The 17,256-nt window shown below is 61.0% G+C and overlaps 1 protein-coding gene across 1 annotated transcript in view; it reads left to right on the top strand.

Annotated features, from left to right (window-relative positions):
* Positions 1-12,076, top strand: part of MOV10L1 (Mov10 like RISC complex RNA helicase 1) — a 62,071-nt gene extending 49,995 nt beyond the window's left edge. Inside the window, exons 19-27 of the mRNA XM_059401729.1 lie at positions 439-560; positions 1,388-1,487; positions 2,300-2,464; positions 5,768-5,941; positions 9,658-9,807; positions 10,600-10,707; positions 11,288-11,425; positions 11,515-11,606; positions 11,839-12,076. Of these exons, the coding sequence (XP_059257712.1) occupies positions 439-560; positions 1,388-1,487; positions 2,300-2,464; positions 5,768-5,941; positions 9,658-9,807; positions 10,600-10,707; positions 11,288-11,425; positions 11,515-11,606; positions 11,839-12,001 (1,212 nt within the window). The 3' untranslated portion in view covers positions 12,002-12,076. The remainder of the gene's footprint in view (positions 1-438; positions 561-1,387; positions 1,488-2,299; positions 2,465-5,767; positions 5,942-9,657; positions 9,808-10,599; positions 10,708-11,287; positions 11,426-11,514; positions 11,607-11,838) is intronic.
* The last annotated feature ends 5,180 nt before the right edge of the window (positions 12,077-17,256 follow it).

The following is a 17,256-nucleotide window of genomic DNA, read 5'->3' as shown; positions in this document are numbered from 1 at the left end:
GTTGTTTTGGGAGAAAGATCTGCAGGATTTTGTGCTCTCTTTGGGGCTGAGGAGTCTGTAGAACATGGGATAAGTTGACAGGAAGTTGTAAAATATTCTGGTTTAAGAAAACAGTTGGAACTAAGAAGTGGGAACGGGGCATTCTGTTTTAGAACTCTCTTCAGCTTTGTGATGATGTCCAATTTAAAGAAACACTTGAGGGGCGCCTGGGTGGCTCAGTGGGTGAAGCCTCTGCCTTCAGCTCGGGTCATGATCCCAGGGTCCAGGGATCGAGCCCCGCATCGGGCTCTCTGCTTAGTGGGGAGCCTGCTTCCTCCTCTCTCTCTCCCTCTGCCTGCTTGTGATCTCTGTCTGCCAAATAAATAAATATTTTTTAAAAAAAAAGAAACACTTGAAGGTCATACTTGGAAAGTGAGCTGGCCACACCCCTTCCCGCAGACCGTGGCCGACGCCCTCAAGCCGTACTGCAAGGAGGGAGAGGACATCTGGAAGGCTTCGCGCTTCAGGGTCGTCATCACCACGTGCAGCAGCGCCGGGCTCTTCTACCAGATAGGTGTGAGGTGGGCATGGCTGGGGCTCGGGCCGCGGGGACCCACACAAGTAGCGTCGCTGTCCTCGTGCAGCTTCCGTGCAGGGCAGGATATGAGGACAGGGGCTGGGGGCCAGGCCAGAGCCCAGAGAGTGAGGGCGGAACCCCCCCCCCAGCAGTTGGGGAGCCAGCAGGGAGCTGGGGCTGCACGAGGCTGAGAGGGTGTAAACACGGACCCGTGTAAACTGATAGAAATAACTTTAACCCAGTTATTAAGAATTGAAAACTCAAGTGCTTACATCCTAAGAAAGATATGTAACGTTGAGTTTCTTCATCAGGAATTGGGACATGAGGTAGAAGAATGGAAGTGTGTGATTTTCCCGTCTTTCGTAGGGAGGGACCTATGGGTGTCGTGGTGGGGTGGTAATCCGACTCCCGGTGGGGCATCGCTCCGATGGACAAGCTCATCCTGTTCTCACATCCACCAAGTCGGGGAAACTGAGGCACAGAGGCACCACGACCTGCCCAGGATCATGTGGTTTGTGGGCAGTCAAGCTGTGTCCCAGCCAGGCCTCAAACGGGAAGAGCATCTGCTCCGATGGGGCCCCTCACGGGCCTGCCCGCACAGTCTCCCATTACTGCGTACTCCCACCGCTCACCCTGTCTGCCTCGGAGGCCACTTAAAAACACGACTGACCCCGCATCCAGAGTCCCCGGTGCCGGCGACCTGTAGTTCATCCAGACCAGACAGTCCCACTTTCTGGGCCAGCCTGCCAGGGGCGGGGGCAGATGTGGCCGTGCAGTGTGTGTTGGCTGTTGCTTGACAGAAATGACCATCGAGAACATCTTTGGCTTTAGAGTCGGACATTTTACACACGTGTTTGTGGACGAAGCAGGACAGGCGAGTGAGCCAGAATGCCTTATTCCACTGGGGCTGGTTTCAGACGCCAACGGCCAGGTAAGGTCTGTCTGCTGCGTGGTTCTCTGCCCAGAACAGCCCCAGAGTGGGTGACAGGCTCGGGTGACGTGCTAAGGACCCAGAGGCTCTGAAGCTGGGCCTTGTGTTGGGTCCCGTATCTCACACCTCGAGGACAGGGAAGGGCCGCTCTGCCTTTGGATTCGCTTTTCAAACAGCACCAAGAGCTACTGTGCAGCTGGGTGGGGACCTGCAGGCACGGCCCTGGCTCGCCGCCCGGGGACTGACCACTCCGCCCCTCCCCTGCCCCTCGCTGCTGACCCCCGTTACCCTAGGCTGATGCTTTGGCACTTCTCCCACTCACACCTGCTGCCTCCTAGTGCTCACCCTGGGCATGGCCTGGGGTCCTCTTAAGCTCCCCTTAGCCTGCTCTCAGCACACGTGTGTCCTTGCGGGACCGCTCCAGCTTCTGGCCCCCAGACACCGGCCTCCTCCCATTCCGAGTGTCCCGTGCAGGGGCGGCACAGAGACCGAGCAGGGAGCACATCTGGTTTGGCTGCCACGTGGGCCAGGAGCTGGCAGGACGGGCGGGCAAAGGCAGCGTCCAGGAGGGTTAGGGTGCGGCACGCGCTCAGATGACTGGGGCAGAGGCTGCCCGGCCGGTCTGAGTCTCTGCTGCCCTCCAGCCTGCACTCAGGGACCCTCAGTCGGCCATCAGAAGGCGGGAGGCTGGGCTGTTGCCTGCCCGGGGCCCCCACACCTGTGTCCTGGGCCTCCCCTGGCTGTGGCAGTGAGCGTGTGGGACCACTCCACTGTCCCCTGCTCTAGCGTGGCTGCCCATTCATGTGCTGCAGATTGTCCTTGCCGGAGACCCCATGCAGCTCGGACCCGTCATTAAGTCCAGACTCGCCATGGCCTACGGGCTGAGCGTCTCTATGTTGGAGAGACTGATGTCCCGGCAGGTGTACCTACGGGACGAAAACGCTTTTGGGGCGTGCGGCGCCTACAACCCCCTGCTGGTAAGCACGCGGATCCCCGTTCCTGTGGCCCCCGCAGTCCTGCCACCCCTGCAGCCGGGCTCTGCTCCTGCCTACACTGCGCTGCGCCCGGGGGAGGGAGGGGGGCAGAGAACTCACACTCCCCCTCCCATTCCAGAGGGGACGTTGGCCAGCACTCTGTCCCAGCCGCTCAGACGGGCGCTTCGCAGGCCCGCAGGGATCCGCAGTTCCAGGCAGTCCCATCCGAGCCCGAGGGCAGAGGTTCTGTGGGGCCAAACACAGTAGCAGTGAAATCGGGGTTGACGGGGAAACAGGAAAGAGCCTTCTAACTTGTCATCTGAAGGACAAGGCCCCGTGCTCTCCCGTGGGGCTGGTCTGCTGGCTAATCTGCAGAGTTCTTCCTCAGCCCCACTGCGACCACTTTGAGGGATGGGCTTTGCAGTCTGCATTTTAGCCCACCACAGCCCCTGACACACTAGAGCCCTGGAACCGTGGGTCTCGGGGCTCCCTCGGTAAGATGAACCAAGTGGCGTGGTCTCTCAGTGCCTCCGCTACGAAAACAAGGAGCACTCCTTCGAAACTTTAGCAGTGAACAGAAGCGAGAGGCAGTGATCCTGGGCAGATTTTCCTAGAAATACCTTGAGACCCATGTCAGGCTGTCGGTCCTCAGGCCCTTTACCCACTGGAGAATGGAAGAGGCCAGAGGGCGTGTGGGAGCTGGGGGCGCTGGGTGAGCAGGTGGTGAACTTGTGCTGGCCGAGACGGGGCAGCGGAGAGCCCCCTGCCCCTGCAGGCTACCCAGCACCCATGTCCCCAGGGCTGCTGGAGCTGGAGGAAGGGGAGGCCTCCAGCAAAGTGGGATGCACTGTGTGCCAGCTTCCTTCAGGCGGGAGCCTCAGCCTCTGGCACAGGCACAGGTCAAACGGGGAGGCAGGGCTGCCTCGGCCTGAGTACCCCACACCTGCTTTCTCCCCAGAGGCCCTGAAGCCACAGCGGGTATCTGGGGGCGGAGGACCTCTCTCCCCGGCACCCCATAAGCTAATGCAGGGCCTGGTTTGGGGAATGAGAAGCTAAGGTGCTAAATTGAGTTTGGGGTTTTGATTAGCATCTTGGAGATTGGACACGCTGTAGTGACTGAGTTGACACTGCTGCCATCAGCAGAAGAGTTGTGGGGCCTACCAGGTCCTCACCCCAGCAGTAGGGGAGGACGCCTTGTACTGAGGGGTGCCCTAGGCCAGCTGGAGGCAGAACGTGAATGGTTCTTGCTCCCTGTGCTGGTGGCGACACCAGCGGCTCTCTGCAAGATCCCAGCAGGGCTTCAAGTTGGCTGTGGGTCTCAGGGGCTGTGTTCTTGGCCACCGTGGCCTCATGGCCCAAGGACCAATGGCCACCTACACCCGAGCTGAGACCAGGCTTCGTGGGTTTGTGTAAAGGCCAGGGCCACAGGACAGTGAATGCAACCTGGCCCTTCCACCCCCGAGGAAGGCCGCTCAGCTGTCTGGACCCAGGAGACCATCTGAGCAGCTCTCTCTTCTCTTCCCGGATCTCCACCTCTTCTGGGAAAACACGGCCCGTCGGCCTGCTGTGGGCTCAGAGACCCCAGCTTCAGAGCACTTGCTTCTCAGCAAACCCGTCGTTCTCAGGAGCTTTGCCGTCCAGATGCGTCTCCCGGGGCAGGAGCTCTGTCAGGGACAGTGCGTTCCCGTCTGGTGGTGGACGTTAAAATCCTGGGACAGAGGAAACATGTTTCATAGCCGGCATCAGTGCAGAGCCCAGTGGGGGTCGGGGCGCCCTGGTGGCTGGCGGGGAGCCAGGCCCGGGCGCTCTGTGCATCCATCGGCAGGCATTGCCAGTGGCACCCGACGTGGGTCAGCCTCATTGTCAGGGCCCCCACCATAGCTTCAGCCCTCACAGCAGCAGGGACCACTGGGCATCGTGCAAAGCCCCATGGATGCCAGCAGGCCCCACAGCTGCCTTCCTGCCTGTGCCCAGGAGCCTCCCCTGCATCTGTGCGGGACCAGGGCAAGCAGGGCAGCATGGCCCGAGTCCCCAAGGCCTGGGTGCAGCAGCTGTGGGGCTACAGCTCAGGGAACCAGGCTGGGGAGGCGGGAGGCCGTGGTGGCCCCGGAGATCGGGAAGCCACAGGAGTGGGGGGGCGGTGTCGAGGAGTCTTGAGCCAAGTAAGACAAGGGGGTAGGGAGCTGTGGGGAGCGGAGTAAGGACGGCCGGTCAGACTCCAGAACCTCGGCGTTTTCCAGCCTGCAGATCAGGAAGAACCTAAGGGGGAGTGCGCCTGCAGTTCCCTGGAGAACGCAGTGGACTCCCAGGGTCTGGTCTGGGGGCATGGGACAGAGACCCCGGGACAGCCACGGCTGGATTCAGGGCCGGGTGGGCAGGAGGATCTGTCAGACTGACAGACACGGGATGCACAGAGGGCCAGCTCGGGCTGCAACACGGACATCTGTAGCTGCCAGTCAGCTGCGGAGTGAGAGGACTGCTCTCCCACGTGCAGCAGACCACGTGCCCACCGCCGCAGCAACAGCTCCGGGGCTGGGGGAGCCTGTGTGTCCCCTGCACGACTGCTCCCGGCACCCCCCCACCCTCCCCACCTGGGGCCGGCCTGGCCCGGGACGATTCTTCCTGGGGCCCGGTGACCCAGCTGGGGAGGCCCAGGGCAGTCTGGACCCGGAGCAGACAGCGTTCTTTGCCCGCCCTGCCTGGGGGCCTGGCTGCAAAGTCCCCCAATGCCCAAGCAGCTGCCACCCGTGAGGCTCCTGGGCCCGGGCAGCGCCCGACCTGCCAGCCCAGTCCCTGGCCACAGATGCTCTGACCCAAGTGTCCGCTGAGAAATGACTGGGTGAGGAGGATGTGGTGTGTCTGTGCAGTGGGCTATTACGCAGCCGTCAAAAATGGAATCGTGACGTGGACGGATCTAGAGAAAACAACGCTAAGTGGAGTAAGAGGAAGATGAACACCGCATGATTTCACTCGTATGTGGAATTTAAGAAACAAACGATGAGCCAAACAGGCTCTTAAATACAGAGAACGCACGGATGGTCACGGGGCGGGGGGGGGGGGGCGTGACGCGCAGAGTCACGTGTTGAGTCATTACATCGCACACCTGCAACTAATAGTTCAAAAAGCCACTGGAGACACATGAGCTCCCTGATGGGGTGGCAGGTGACCAGCTGGGGCGGGGGGAGGCAGGAGAGGGTGCCCTGGGGCCGCAGTCTGAGGGGGTCCTCAGCGTTTTTCTCTTGGACAGACATGCGCCCCGCGTGTGCCGACTTGGCTCTGGGCCTGCCGCCGGCCCTCTCTCGGCAGGTGACAAAGCTCGTGAAGAACTACAGGTCGCACCCGGCTCTGCTGGCGCTGCCGTCCAGGCTCTTCTACCACAAGGAGCTGGAAGTGTGCGCGGACCCCTCGGTGGTCACCTCCCTGCTGGGCTGGGAGAAGTTACCAAAGAAAGGCTTCCCCCTCATCTTCCATGGCGTCAGGGTGAGTTGTGCAGAGGGCGGCCTGGGAGGGCCTGGCTCGGCTCCAGCCGCGGAGCGAGGGCTCGAGCCCCCGGTGCTGTGCCGCACCGAGTGTGTTTGGTTCCAGCCGGGCGCTCACGGAGCATTTAGCCGTCGCCGGCGGGCCGAGGGCCGTGCGGGGGCGGACGAGTACGGAGGTAGGGAAGGCCTGTGGCCCTGCAGGTGACCGCGTATGGAGCGGACTCCGGAGGCTGCCGGCCAAGTGGGCGTCGGAATGCCGCCCTGAAGGAGTTTACGGGGAGGGCATTAAAGCTGCCGCGTCAGTGAGGGGAGGCTGGGGCGGTGAGCGGCGCCGGGGGTTCCCGGATACTAGGCGCTCCGGTGCCCAGCAAGAGCGGCCGCCACCTCGTGCAGGAGCTGAGTGAGTAAACGTGGGGGGTGGGGGAGCCTCCCCTCACTCACCATGGCCTCAGCGGTGTGGGGGCTCCCTGGTCCTCAGGAGCCCAGCAAATGACAAGAGCGCCCTGAGAGCGGTGTGTGTGTTGGAGTCTGGTTGTCGGCCGTGGAAGTCGTCTCTTGAGTTGACCACCCCCGCAGTCATCCAGAACCGGGGCTGCACCCAGACCCTCGGACGGGAGGAGCTAGACCTGGGGTGCGCCCGGGGTGCTGTCTGCCCTCTCCGCACAGCCTGCGTTCAGGCACATGGGCCCAGGGGACGGTGACGCCACCTCGGGCCCCGGGGTTTGCCTGCTCTGGGAAGTGGCTGGACAGGTAGTTGCGTGTTGGGGTGCAGCTGTGGAATGCCTGCCCTTTGGGCAGAAGAGAGCTCAAGGCGAGGGATTCTGTGGGGAGACCAGTACCTCCCGACTCGGAGCTCTCAGCACGAGGCCCCGTGGGCTGCGGTCTTCTCCCAGGAACACTCCGCTCCTGCTCTGTCCGTCCTCAGAAGCTTTCCTGTAGACCAGTAAAGCCAGGAGACGGAGCAGGACAGCAGCCGTCTCTCTGGGCCCGTCCAGAAACCAGCCTCAGCAGAGTGAGCCGCGGCATTGGAAACTGGAGCCGAGTGCGTGGAGCGAGAGGGCACATAGCGCCCCTGAACAGAGACCCCAGTATCGTCCTGCCCGTAGTAACGCGCACGTTAATGCGACCCACGTAGAGGCCACGTGGGTTTTTTCACAAGAGAGTGATTGTAAATGTATAAATGTGTTGTAAGTGTGCAAAAAAAGTAGGAGATACTAAGCCAGCTAGATAACACACTGCAAACTGTAGCACATGAAAGCATACTTTTAGACTCAAAACAACAACAACAACAAAACGTATAGGTCAGTGAAACAAAGTCCAGAAACATTTGTTCATTTAGTAAGGATTTTTTTTTTTAGTAAGGATTTTTTAAGGGCCTGTGTCCCAGACTCCACTCCATGCCCTGAATGCAAAGTGGGGGCCAGGGCTCTGGGGCTGGGCTGCAGAGAACATGGTCTGCACCCTTCGTTGGAGCAAAAGGGTCTTATCACCAGTTTACTGGCCTCAGGATTGCCAGCGAGGCCTGGCCCTGGCTCACTCTGGGCGGGCCACTCCCAGTTCCTCGGACACAACGTCAGACGTGCTCCCTGGCAAGTACCCCCTCATGGGAGTTCCTTTGACTCACACCTTCCCCTGAGGAGGTTCTAGAAGGACCTCTGTCCGTCTGACTCACCACTCCATGCCCAGCACATCCCAGCAGAGGAAGCTCAGTAGGATGTGCTGTGTGGATGTTGTGGGGCTGAACCCCGGGGCGGCCCGAGGAGGGACCACCAAGGCCGCTGTGGTCTTGTCCTGGTAAAGGAGAGCTGGAAGCCTGCACCACAGTGGACATGTGGCTGATGTCGGACCTCTTCGTCCTGCGGTAGACTTGAGTAGGTCAGCAAAGCCCCGGTAAGCCTGAGCTACTATCTGGCCCTTTGCAAGTAAGATGTGGCAACCCCTGGTCTAACTGAAAAAGAACCAGCTTTGGACTTACGTCCGTCCTCTCTTTGTTCCATTCCTGAATTTCAGCTTTCTTGTTAAGCGGCCCCTTACCGCCTGCCTTATTTTCTTTGTTGTAATTCCGGAGAGACGGGCACTTGATTCCCATATCCTCGTCCTCTTAGTTAGGAAGGCACCAGGGATGCCATCCTGTAGCTCTCTCGTTCCCCATGTGTCTGCTGAGAGACCCTTCTCTCGTGACTTTCTGGACCTTTATAACTTGGTTTTTATTTTCGTTTTTGATCCAAGGGTTATAGAGAAGCATTTTTCTTAATGCCCAAGTGGCCAAGAATGCTTTTTACCTCTTTTTTTATTTCTGTTTTTATTAGGTTCTGATCAGGAACTAAGGCCTGGAAATTCTTTGCTTTTAAAAATGTATGGCTGGGGCACCAGGGTGGCTGTCATTGGGCATCTGCCTTCAGCCCACGTTGTGTTCCCAGGGTCCTGGCCCGCTCAGTGGAGTGCCTGCTTCTCCCTCTCTTGCTGTCTTTCTGTCAAATAAATAAATAAGATCTTTCTAAAAAAAAAAACTATGGCCAAATGTGTATCCGGTTTGGCGGGTGTTCTAAGGACGTCCCCCAACCCCCAATCTCTGAGGGATTTAAGTTCCATATACTTTTTTTCTCTTTTTACGATTTTACTTCTTTGAGAGAGAGCGCGCGCCCCCTCCCCAGCCCCACCGTCAACTCTGTCCCCGGGTCTGACCACCGCGGTGCCTCCTAGAAGTGAGGCCAGGACTTGTCCTTCTGTGTCTGGCTGGTTTCACTCAGCACCGTGTCCTCGGGGGTCCCCCAGGTCCTGGCAGGTGTCCGCTGCTCCTTCCTTTTCAAGGCCGAGGACTATTCCACGACGCCCACGGGCCGCATTTTGTCTGTCCCTTCCTCTGGCAGGGGACGTTTCGGCTGTCGTGAGTAACGCTGCTCTGAGTACCGGTGGACAGTGTCTCTCTGAAGCCGGCTCTCGCTTCCTTTGGGTGTATCCCTGAAGTGGAATTGCTGGTCAGAACGAATTTGGGGGATTAAGGTTTTGAGGAACCTCCACACTGGTTTCAACGGTGGTTGTACAACTTACGTTCCCATCCGCCATGTCCAGGGGCTCCGGTTCCTCCACATCCCCCCCAACACCTGTTTCATTATTTCTGTAGTAGCCGTGTGTGTGTGAGGTGGGATCTTGGACTTTTGGTCTGTGTCTCCCCAATTAGTGATGCTGAACACCTCCATGTTCTTGTTGGTTTGCTGCCTGTCCTCTTTGCTGGTGGCCTGAGCGGACCCAATCCTAGTTGTGGGGGGGGGTGGGACTCTGGGTACATGGTCACCTGGCTGGTCCGTGGCAGGGCTGTGCTTGGCCCCTGCTGAGCTGACCACAGCTGGCCAGCTGCCTCTGCAGGCCACACAGTCTGCTCTGAACCCTGCCCCCCTCGGCCCCCGGTCCCCTTTCCCTGTCCTAGCATGCTCTCCTGCATGTGGCTGTGTCGGCACATGCCTCGCTGACCGCCCACTCCTGTTGCAGAAAATGACACACCGCCCCCAAGCAGCCCTTCTCTGGGCTCCTTTTGGGGCCGTGGTGCGTCTCTCCACTGCTGCCACTGGGACGGTGGGGTGGTCTCGGTCTCGATCATGCCGTACTCCCAACGCCAGCCTCGCTCCCTCCTGGCTCAGAGCCCCCTTCGCAAGCATGTGTTGAGGACATGAGGTGTCCTGATGCTTGTCCCCTTTCCTTGTCCTCTGATTACCTCAGGGCAGCGAAGCTCGCGAAGGGAGGAGCCCGTCCTGGTTCAATGCTGCCGAGGCGGTCCAGGTCCTGCGCTACTGCTGCCTGCTGGCCAGGAGCCTCTCCAGCCAGGTGTCCGCCAGTGACATTGGTGTGATCACGCCCTACCGGAAGCAGGTGTGGACCTGCCCACCGCTCCTTTGAGCGTCCTTGGTCCCGGAGTCAGGAAGGAGGGTGGAGACAAGCTCCTCTACCTGGCACCGAGTCCTTCCACAGCCACTGCACCTGCGTCCGCGCCCAGCAGGGGGCTCTCGCTGGCCGGCCCTGCACCCCACCGCCAGAGTCCTGGTGCTCAGACCCTGGCGGGGTGGGGTTCCGGATGCTGGCGGGCGAGGGGCCACCTGCCAAGCCCCCCAGGGAACAGAAGCTTCCGTTATGCCGAGCTTTCTCCTGTACTGTATGCTTTCCTCCAGGGTTTCAAATTGGCTTTTCTTTTGCCAAGACCCACTGGAGAGCCTTGTCTCTAGACACACAGTGCAGGGTCCTGTTTCCATGCCACGCTAGTCCCCTGCTCCAGGAGCTCGTGCCTCCCAGAGACACGGCCCCTGCCTTCCTGCGGTGGCTGTACAAAGACTGTTTCCAGGTCTCTGTCCAGCTACTCGGCTCTGCCGGGCCGAAGGTCCCTCTGCTGTCCCCATGGAGATGACCCCGTCCGCAGAGCAGCTGGCCCGTGCGCCTCCGCTCTCCTTACTGCGCACCACGGGGAGACAGAAGCTGCGCTCCAGAAACACGCCGTCCCCTTTCCCCTAGTGCACTGGGTCTGAAATCAGAATCCGTGCTCCCGTCAACCCAGATGAAATAGGGTTTGGAATTGAAAAGCAGTATTGCATGTTGGTTAATATTGGGCTTATGCTTAAATGTATAAAGAAATGGTCAGATTTGTAAAGTTTTATTTTATCTGCTTCAAAGGTGGAAAAAATCAAAATTCTTCTGCGCAATGTCGATCTCACAGACATAAAGGTTGGATCGGTGGAGGAGTTTCAAGGGCAGGAGTATCTGGCCGTCATCATCTCCACCGTAGGTGCTCCTGCTCTTAGTGGGGGTGGCGGTGTGTCCGAGGCCGCCCAACGTCTGTCGGGTTCTTGGTACCTCCCCGTAGAACGGGCCGGAGGCCCTTTCCTAGCGCGGGGAAGCCTCTCCAGGGTGGGGTGCTCCGGCAGGTGTGGGAGCGCCTTAGAAACTCAGCCACCCACACACGATGGAAGCAGAGGGAGATGCGCTGGCGGAGGCGGCCCAGGGCGCTGAAAGAGAAGGGGACGGGGACCGAGGGGCCGAGCGGGAGACGGCCGCCGCCCACGAAGGCCCCAGCGGCTCGGCCACTGCCCGGGGAGCACCAGCCCGAATCCTCACGACTCTGTTTCCCTGTCAGACTCTCTTGACTGAGATAAGGCAGGGCGTGCGGGTGGGTTAGAGGGACCTGCACCCAGAGACCGGGAGACGGTCTCGTGAGGCTCTCCCCGCGGTGCTGGTTGTCTCCTTTTTTAACCAAAAATGGAGTTACACCAATGTCTAATATTTTTAAATGCTTTAAAATACCGTATTTCTTTCCATGCCAAACTTAGGATACCATTATTATTTGTCTTTGTGTCTTTTTTAGGTACGGTCAAATGAAGATAGGTTTGAAGATGATAGATACTTTTTGGGATTCTTGTCCAACTCAAAAAGATTCAATGTTGCAATCACCAGACCCAAAGCCTTGCTGATCGTGCTGGGAAACCCTCACGTTCTGGTCAGAGTGAGTCACCTGAGGAGGCCAGGGCATGGGGACAGGGTGCCCCTCGGACAGCTTGGGCTTCGAGGCCTGGCGCTCTGCTGTTTCGGCAGGATCCCTGTTTCGGTGCTTTACTGGAATACAGCATCACCAACGGCGTCTACACCGGCTGCAATCTCCCTCCGGAACTGCAGTCCCTGCCAAAGTGAGCTCCGCTCCTCTTCCTGCCCTGCAGCCCACCGCCCTCTCCTCCTCCTCGTGCAGTCCCGGGGTGACGCTTGGGGCCACGGAAAGAGGCCTCAGCCCCAAGCCCTACTTTGGTGGCCCCCAGGACCCAACCCTGAGCTGCTGCGGGGAACCCAGCTCACTGGCTCCCTCCCCTTCCCCTACCTGTACCTGTGATGAGACCCGGGACCTGTCCTTCCCGCACCCCACAGAGCCGGGACCAGAGGGCCCCCCAGGACCAGGTCCCCAGCCCCAACGGGGGAGGCGTCCCAGACATCTGCTGTCCTCCCTTCTGGGCTGGGAACCTGCCACGTGCCTTGTGTCCCAGCCTCAGCCAGGAGCGTGGGACCCGTGGGGTCAGACAGAGCCTGCTGACTGTTCTCCGCACCAGCCCTTTCCTGCCGCCGGGCGGGTACCTGAACCCGTCACCCAAATAAATGCTCACATGGGACACCCAGCGTGGCTTTCCACCTCCAGGCACACTGGACGCTGGGAGGCCAGTATGCTTTCACGTGGCCTCTGACCCCCGCGGGCTGCCATGAGTTCTCCAGCCCCTTGGGCCAGCATCAGCCGCGTAAAGCCCGGGGCCTCTGCGGGGGCTCCACGTGGGGATGGGCGGCCACACAGAAGTGGGGTCAGCATCCTGCTCCCCTGGAGCCGTGGAGCAGCTGGGGGGCCGTCTCTGCACATCCTCAGGGACCGGTTTCCAGGGAGGGCTGGCTGGGGACTGTTCTCTGTGAACAGCACCAGGCGTGGGGGGCGGGAATACCCAGGCGCCCAGTAAAGGGGCCTTGTCTCCGGCTGTGCCCGCGGTGGGGCGGGAAGAAGCTGCAGCAGCCTGCGTGGGGGCCAGTCAAGCCCTGGACGGGGAGACGCCCAGGCACAGCTTCACCAACCACGAGAAGCAGACCCTGGGGCATGGAGGCTCTTGATTCCACGGGAAGACAGGCCGCTGCCCAGACACACGACCCTGTGTGGCTACAGTGCTCCTCACTGAGGCTCTGGGTCCCCACATGTGTTTGGAACCCATGACTGCTTCCTCCAGGAAGGCAGCCAGGGTGGCGGGCTGCATGCGGAGTGTGGAGGCCCAGGCAGAGCCCTCCCCGCCCCTCAGGACTTGAGGCCGGCGGCTCTGAGGATGAAGCATGTAGCACCAGACATGACAAGGGAGCCACGGGGTGGTGTGGACCCCACTCAGCCACCCTGCCCAGGCCAGCAAGTCCCTGAGTCTTTGCCACCAGAGGCCAGCAGCGCGGGCTCCGGGCTAGGCCTTTTGGGGTGCTCACCTCCACTCTGGTGGGCCCCATTTCACAGCTCGGGAGACTGCCTCGTGGCATCGGCCCTTTCTGGGCAGGTGGGGACCTCCTCTGTCTGCTGGTCTGGGCTCCAGGCAGGTCCCCCAACGTGTGCAGACACAGAGTTCTGCGGGCGCGGTTCACGTGCCTGCGGGGCCCAGAAGACCCCGTTCACACCCAGGGTCTGGACATGTCGAGCACTCAGCAGGGCTCTGCGTGTCTTTCCCCAGCTTTGGCCCAGGCCTTGGGGAAGGCACCATGGGAGCTGCTCAGTGGTGGTGGTTCTGGAGCCCTCCATGCTCCTGAGTGCACCAAGAGCAAATGTGGCTTAGGGCTGGGGGTCGCGTGACCAGAAGCCGCCCGGCACACTCGCTTCTTCACAGCCGTGGGAGAGCTGGGAGGGGTGTCGCGCGCTTGGAAGGCAGCTGGTGTGAGTCATGGACCGCTAGCTCTGTGCCCCCAGGGCCATCTCCACAGGGAGGGAGCAGAAGCAGGGCCTCGGGGGCACCGGTGACTTGTCCCGGAATTGACCTGGGGCATTTCCGGGCCCACGGTGCTGCCCAGGGCGGTCACAGAAAGGGGCTGTGGGTGCACAGGCTCCTGACCCATGCTGCTTGTGCTGCCGAGTGGCTAAAGGGGACGTGGCGGGCACGTGGGGCCCAGTCCCCTTCTCTGGGCCTTGGACAACCGCCCCGCAGAAGCAGCCAGGGCCTGACAGAGCGAAGGGCTGGGAACCCCAGGTGGGTCCCGGGAATTCTGTGCTCGCTGGCCTCGTGGGGCGGCAGACCTCAGGTACAAACGGTCACCAGGCGTGAAGTCACCAAGAACTTCAGGTGACAGTGGCAGCAGGAGAGCTGTGGCCTCTGGGCTCCGCGGGGCACAGGGCTCCCTGTCTGCGCAGGCCGTCCTTGGCCGCGGGGCCTGTGCAAGGACCGGTGCCCTCCCCACTGTCCCCACCAGCCAGTGTGGTGGGCGAGGCGGGGGAGGGGCAGGAAGGAAAGCGAGTGCAAGCAGCTCCTGACACAAACCTAACGGCCTGGCCAGAGCCGCCGCCCGGTGCTGTCCTAGAGGACTTCCTGTGGGTCCTGCAGAGGACAGGGGCATGGTGGGGAGGGACAAGGCAGAGAGGGCCCCCACCCCAGGACCCTAGTGCGCCCCGTGACACTGACCCCACCCCCGCTCCCCAGGGTACTAACGAGCGCTTTGTCACCGCTGCCAACACAAGAGGCCTTCCTGGGTTCAGATGGGGACACTGAGGCTCCGTTGGCCCAGCCCAGAACCCATACTGACCCCCATGCTTGAGGACAGGACTCCACTGACTGCAGACGCCTCACGCGGCATGGTGGGTCAGCCGGGTGATGAAGTCGCTGTCGAGATGTGGAAAATCCTGTCCTTGCTGCTTCGAGGAACGTCTGCTCTTGGCCTCGTGCACAGTGGCCTCGGGGCAGGCACCCTCAGCAGCTTCATGCGGCAGCGGCTAGGGTCTCAGTGGGCCAGGTCACCTGCCCCTCTCTTGGCTGAAACCCCACTGTGCTCTCTTCACATGACCTTTGTCCTCCCGTCTGTCCCCCACCCCACCCCCATGCTCTGTGTCCTCTCCAGAGCGAGTGTTGGAGGGCAAGCCTTCTCGGACAGCAAGCAGGGACCAGGAGGGCCCCCAGAAAGGCCTGGCGGGGGAGCCACTGGTGGCCGAGCTCGCACGATGTGTTCCACCTTTGCTCTCCCACCCGCTGAATGGCCACGCTTGCCTACCTGTCCTCGTCGTCCCAGCACTGTCCCCTTGTTCCTGCCCACACTATGTCACGGGGACCTGTCGCCACCCTAGAGTGGTCAGTACACCTGCAGCCAAACCTGCTCAATCCTGCGAGCAGCCCAGCCGGTCCAGCTCAGAGAGACTGGACGCCGCCCCGGCTCGCGGGCCCGGGCCGAAGCAGGTGCGGGTCACGTTGTGGAGAGAGAGTCCCCACCAAACGCCAGAAGGACAGCAGTCAGGGTCCTACAGTCACTGAAGACCTGGGCTGGGTGTCCGGGGCAAGGTACTCCTCGCCAGGGGGCCAGAGTTGTGTCAGGTGACGGGAGACCATGTGGGGTCATTCTGGAGGGGACGCAGGCCCCGGGACACCAAGGGCAAGGGGCATCCCATGCAGCCTGGCGGGGCCCAGAGCAGGCAGGAGAGTGCGTGGGGGGCCTCCCCGGGGACCAGGAGGCTCTGCTAAGCCCTGGATGAAAGTGCATGGGGGTCTGCCCTCAAAAGGAGGTCGAGCTGCCCAGACCAATGTGGACCCCTGGGGAAGCAAGCTAAGTGGTTCCTGCAGGCAGATGTGGCCTGCACCGGGTTTGACTTCTGTGCTTGTAGAGCCCTGAAGGAGACGTGGAGGTTGTGTCTACTTGTTCTCGCTTACCTGCCGTTTTTCTGCTCACCGTTTCAAACTGTTCCTTCCCAGCACGTCGTAAGTGTCCCCATCTGGAAGCACAACCCAGCAGCCTTTTCAGGGTGTCCGTTGGGATCAGAATGCACTCGCATGGCCAGGCTGGACAGGAGGAACCCTGACCACAGCTCCGTAAAGCGCGCGGAGAGTAAAGGTCAGGAGCGCCGGGATGACCGCCGCACGCCACCGGAGGGCCGCCCGCCCGCGCGCGCACTGTGAAGCCGCGGCGAGGGCCAGCCCCTGCAGACGCGCCGGCGGTACCTGGGGGTCTAAGAGGGCGCGCTGCTTGGTCAGCAGTGGTGGGAAAAGACCCCTTGCTCTACGGAGAAAAACCAAGCTGCCTTTCTACCTCCACGCGTGGTCTCGCAGCTCCAGGTGTGGCCGCTGGATGAGTAAGGCCACCTGTGGGGCCACCTGTGGGGGTGGCAGGGCTTGCAATCTTCTGGCCCCATCGTCTCCTGAAATCCCCGCGTCGCGGGTCACCAACCAATCCACCGCAACGCAGAAACGAAGCTCATTTCAACATGTCTGCTTGAGTCCGCAGAAGAACGAGTGGGGGCGACAGGGCCTCCTGCTCCTAGAGGGGCACCGGGCTGCCTTCGTGATGTGGCAAAGAAAACCACAAACCACTGGGGTTAAAAACACAACTACATCATCTGACTACATCAAAATTAAGGATTTCTATCCAGACTCCATGGACAAACCCAACAGACAGGAGGACTTGAAGAAGCCTGCGAGCAGATTAACAGAGCGGCTGCTGTAAGTCCAGGAGCTGCACGTGAACCAGCAACAGGACCTCTCGGTCTGCAGGGGCTTGAAGAGGCAGTAAACCCACAGGGAACCAGAAATGGCCGACTGAGAACACTAAAGCGACATTGCCCCTAGGGTGGCAGTTACCAGAAAGCAGATGGTGCCAAGACCTGGGAACCTTATGGGGACAGAACCTCGTTTTCATGGTAGGACTGTGGTCCAGCCTTTCTGGAAAGCAACACAGAAGGTCCCCCCAGTGGCACCACTCTGGGGGGGGTCCCAAAGGGCCTTAGGGACATCCGTGCCATTATCTGGGTGGGGCATCTGGGACCGCTGGGAAGTGCCTGGATTATCTGAGGGCTGCTGGGTTTGGAGGGAGCTGGGCTGTCGGGGAGTGTCTGGATTAGGTGGGGTCTACGTCTTCTGGGGGCAGGGACTCTGGGTCATCTGGGGAGCCACTGGGAAACTGTAGGCAGCCCAGCTGTGTCAGTAAGTAGTAGACAAGTAAAACGTGCTGGAAGCCAGGGCTGGGCGTCGTTCAGAAGCACCTGCGAATCTCTGAAAGCATAGAGACCCTTGAGAAAGGTGGAGGCTCACCCCAGGGGCTCAGAACCCGTAAATACCGGCGCCCCAGACACGGAGCTCCTGCGTGACGTTAACCCTGCAGCCACACCAAACACTTCCCGAAGACGGCACGTGTATGTCCCATGATAGTGGCAAGGGGACAAGCCGCGAAGAAAAGGAAAACAGGATGAGCCACAGAGGGTCCGGGGGCAGCGGGGTTGACGGTGGCGCCTGCGCTCGGCGCTGCGGACCAAACCCAGCACAAGTGCGAGCGGTTGTCCCGAGGGCGCCGGCGGGCACGGCCGGGCGTGGGGATGGAGGGGCTGGAGGTCGGGAAGGTGGCGGGAAGGCCGGGCCGGGCGCACCAGCACCCCAGAGCCTACCCCGGGGGCTGGCACAGGCCGGCCCCCAGCGCGTCGGTCAAACGAGGCAGAGGGAGGAGTGACTGAGCCGAGCGGCGGGAGGCGGTGCAGGGCAGAGGAGGAAGCGGGGCGCGGGAAGTGATGTGCGGGGGCTCCGGCGCTGGGGGATGGGAAAGTCGCCCCGCAGTGTCCGCGGGCCGCTGCCCCAAGCCGGGGGGGGGGGGGGGGGG

The sequence above is a fragment of the Mustela nigripes genome, chromosome 6 (genome assembly GCF_022355385.1).
Source record: "Mustela nigripes isolate SB6536 chromosome 6, MUSNIG.SB6536, whole genome shotgun sequence".
NCBI lineage: Eukaryota > Metazoa > Chordata > Mammalia > Carnivora > Mustelidae > Mustela > Mustela nigripes.
This window is presented reverse-complemented; position numbering and strand designations above follow the sequence as displayed.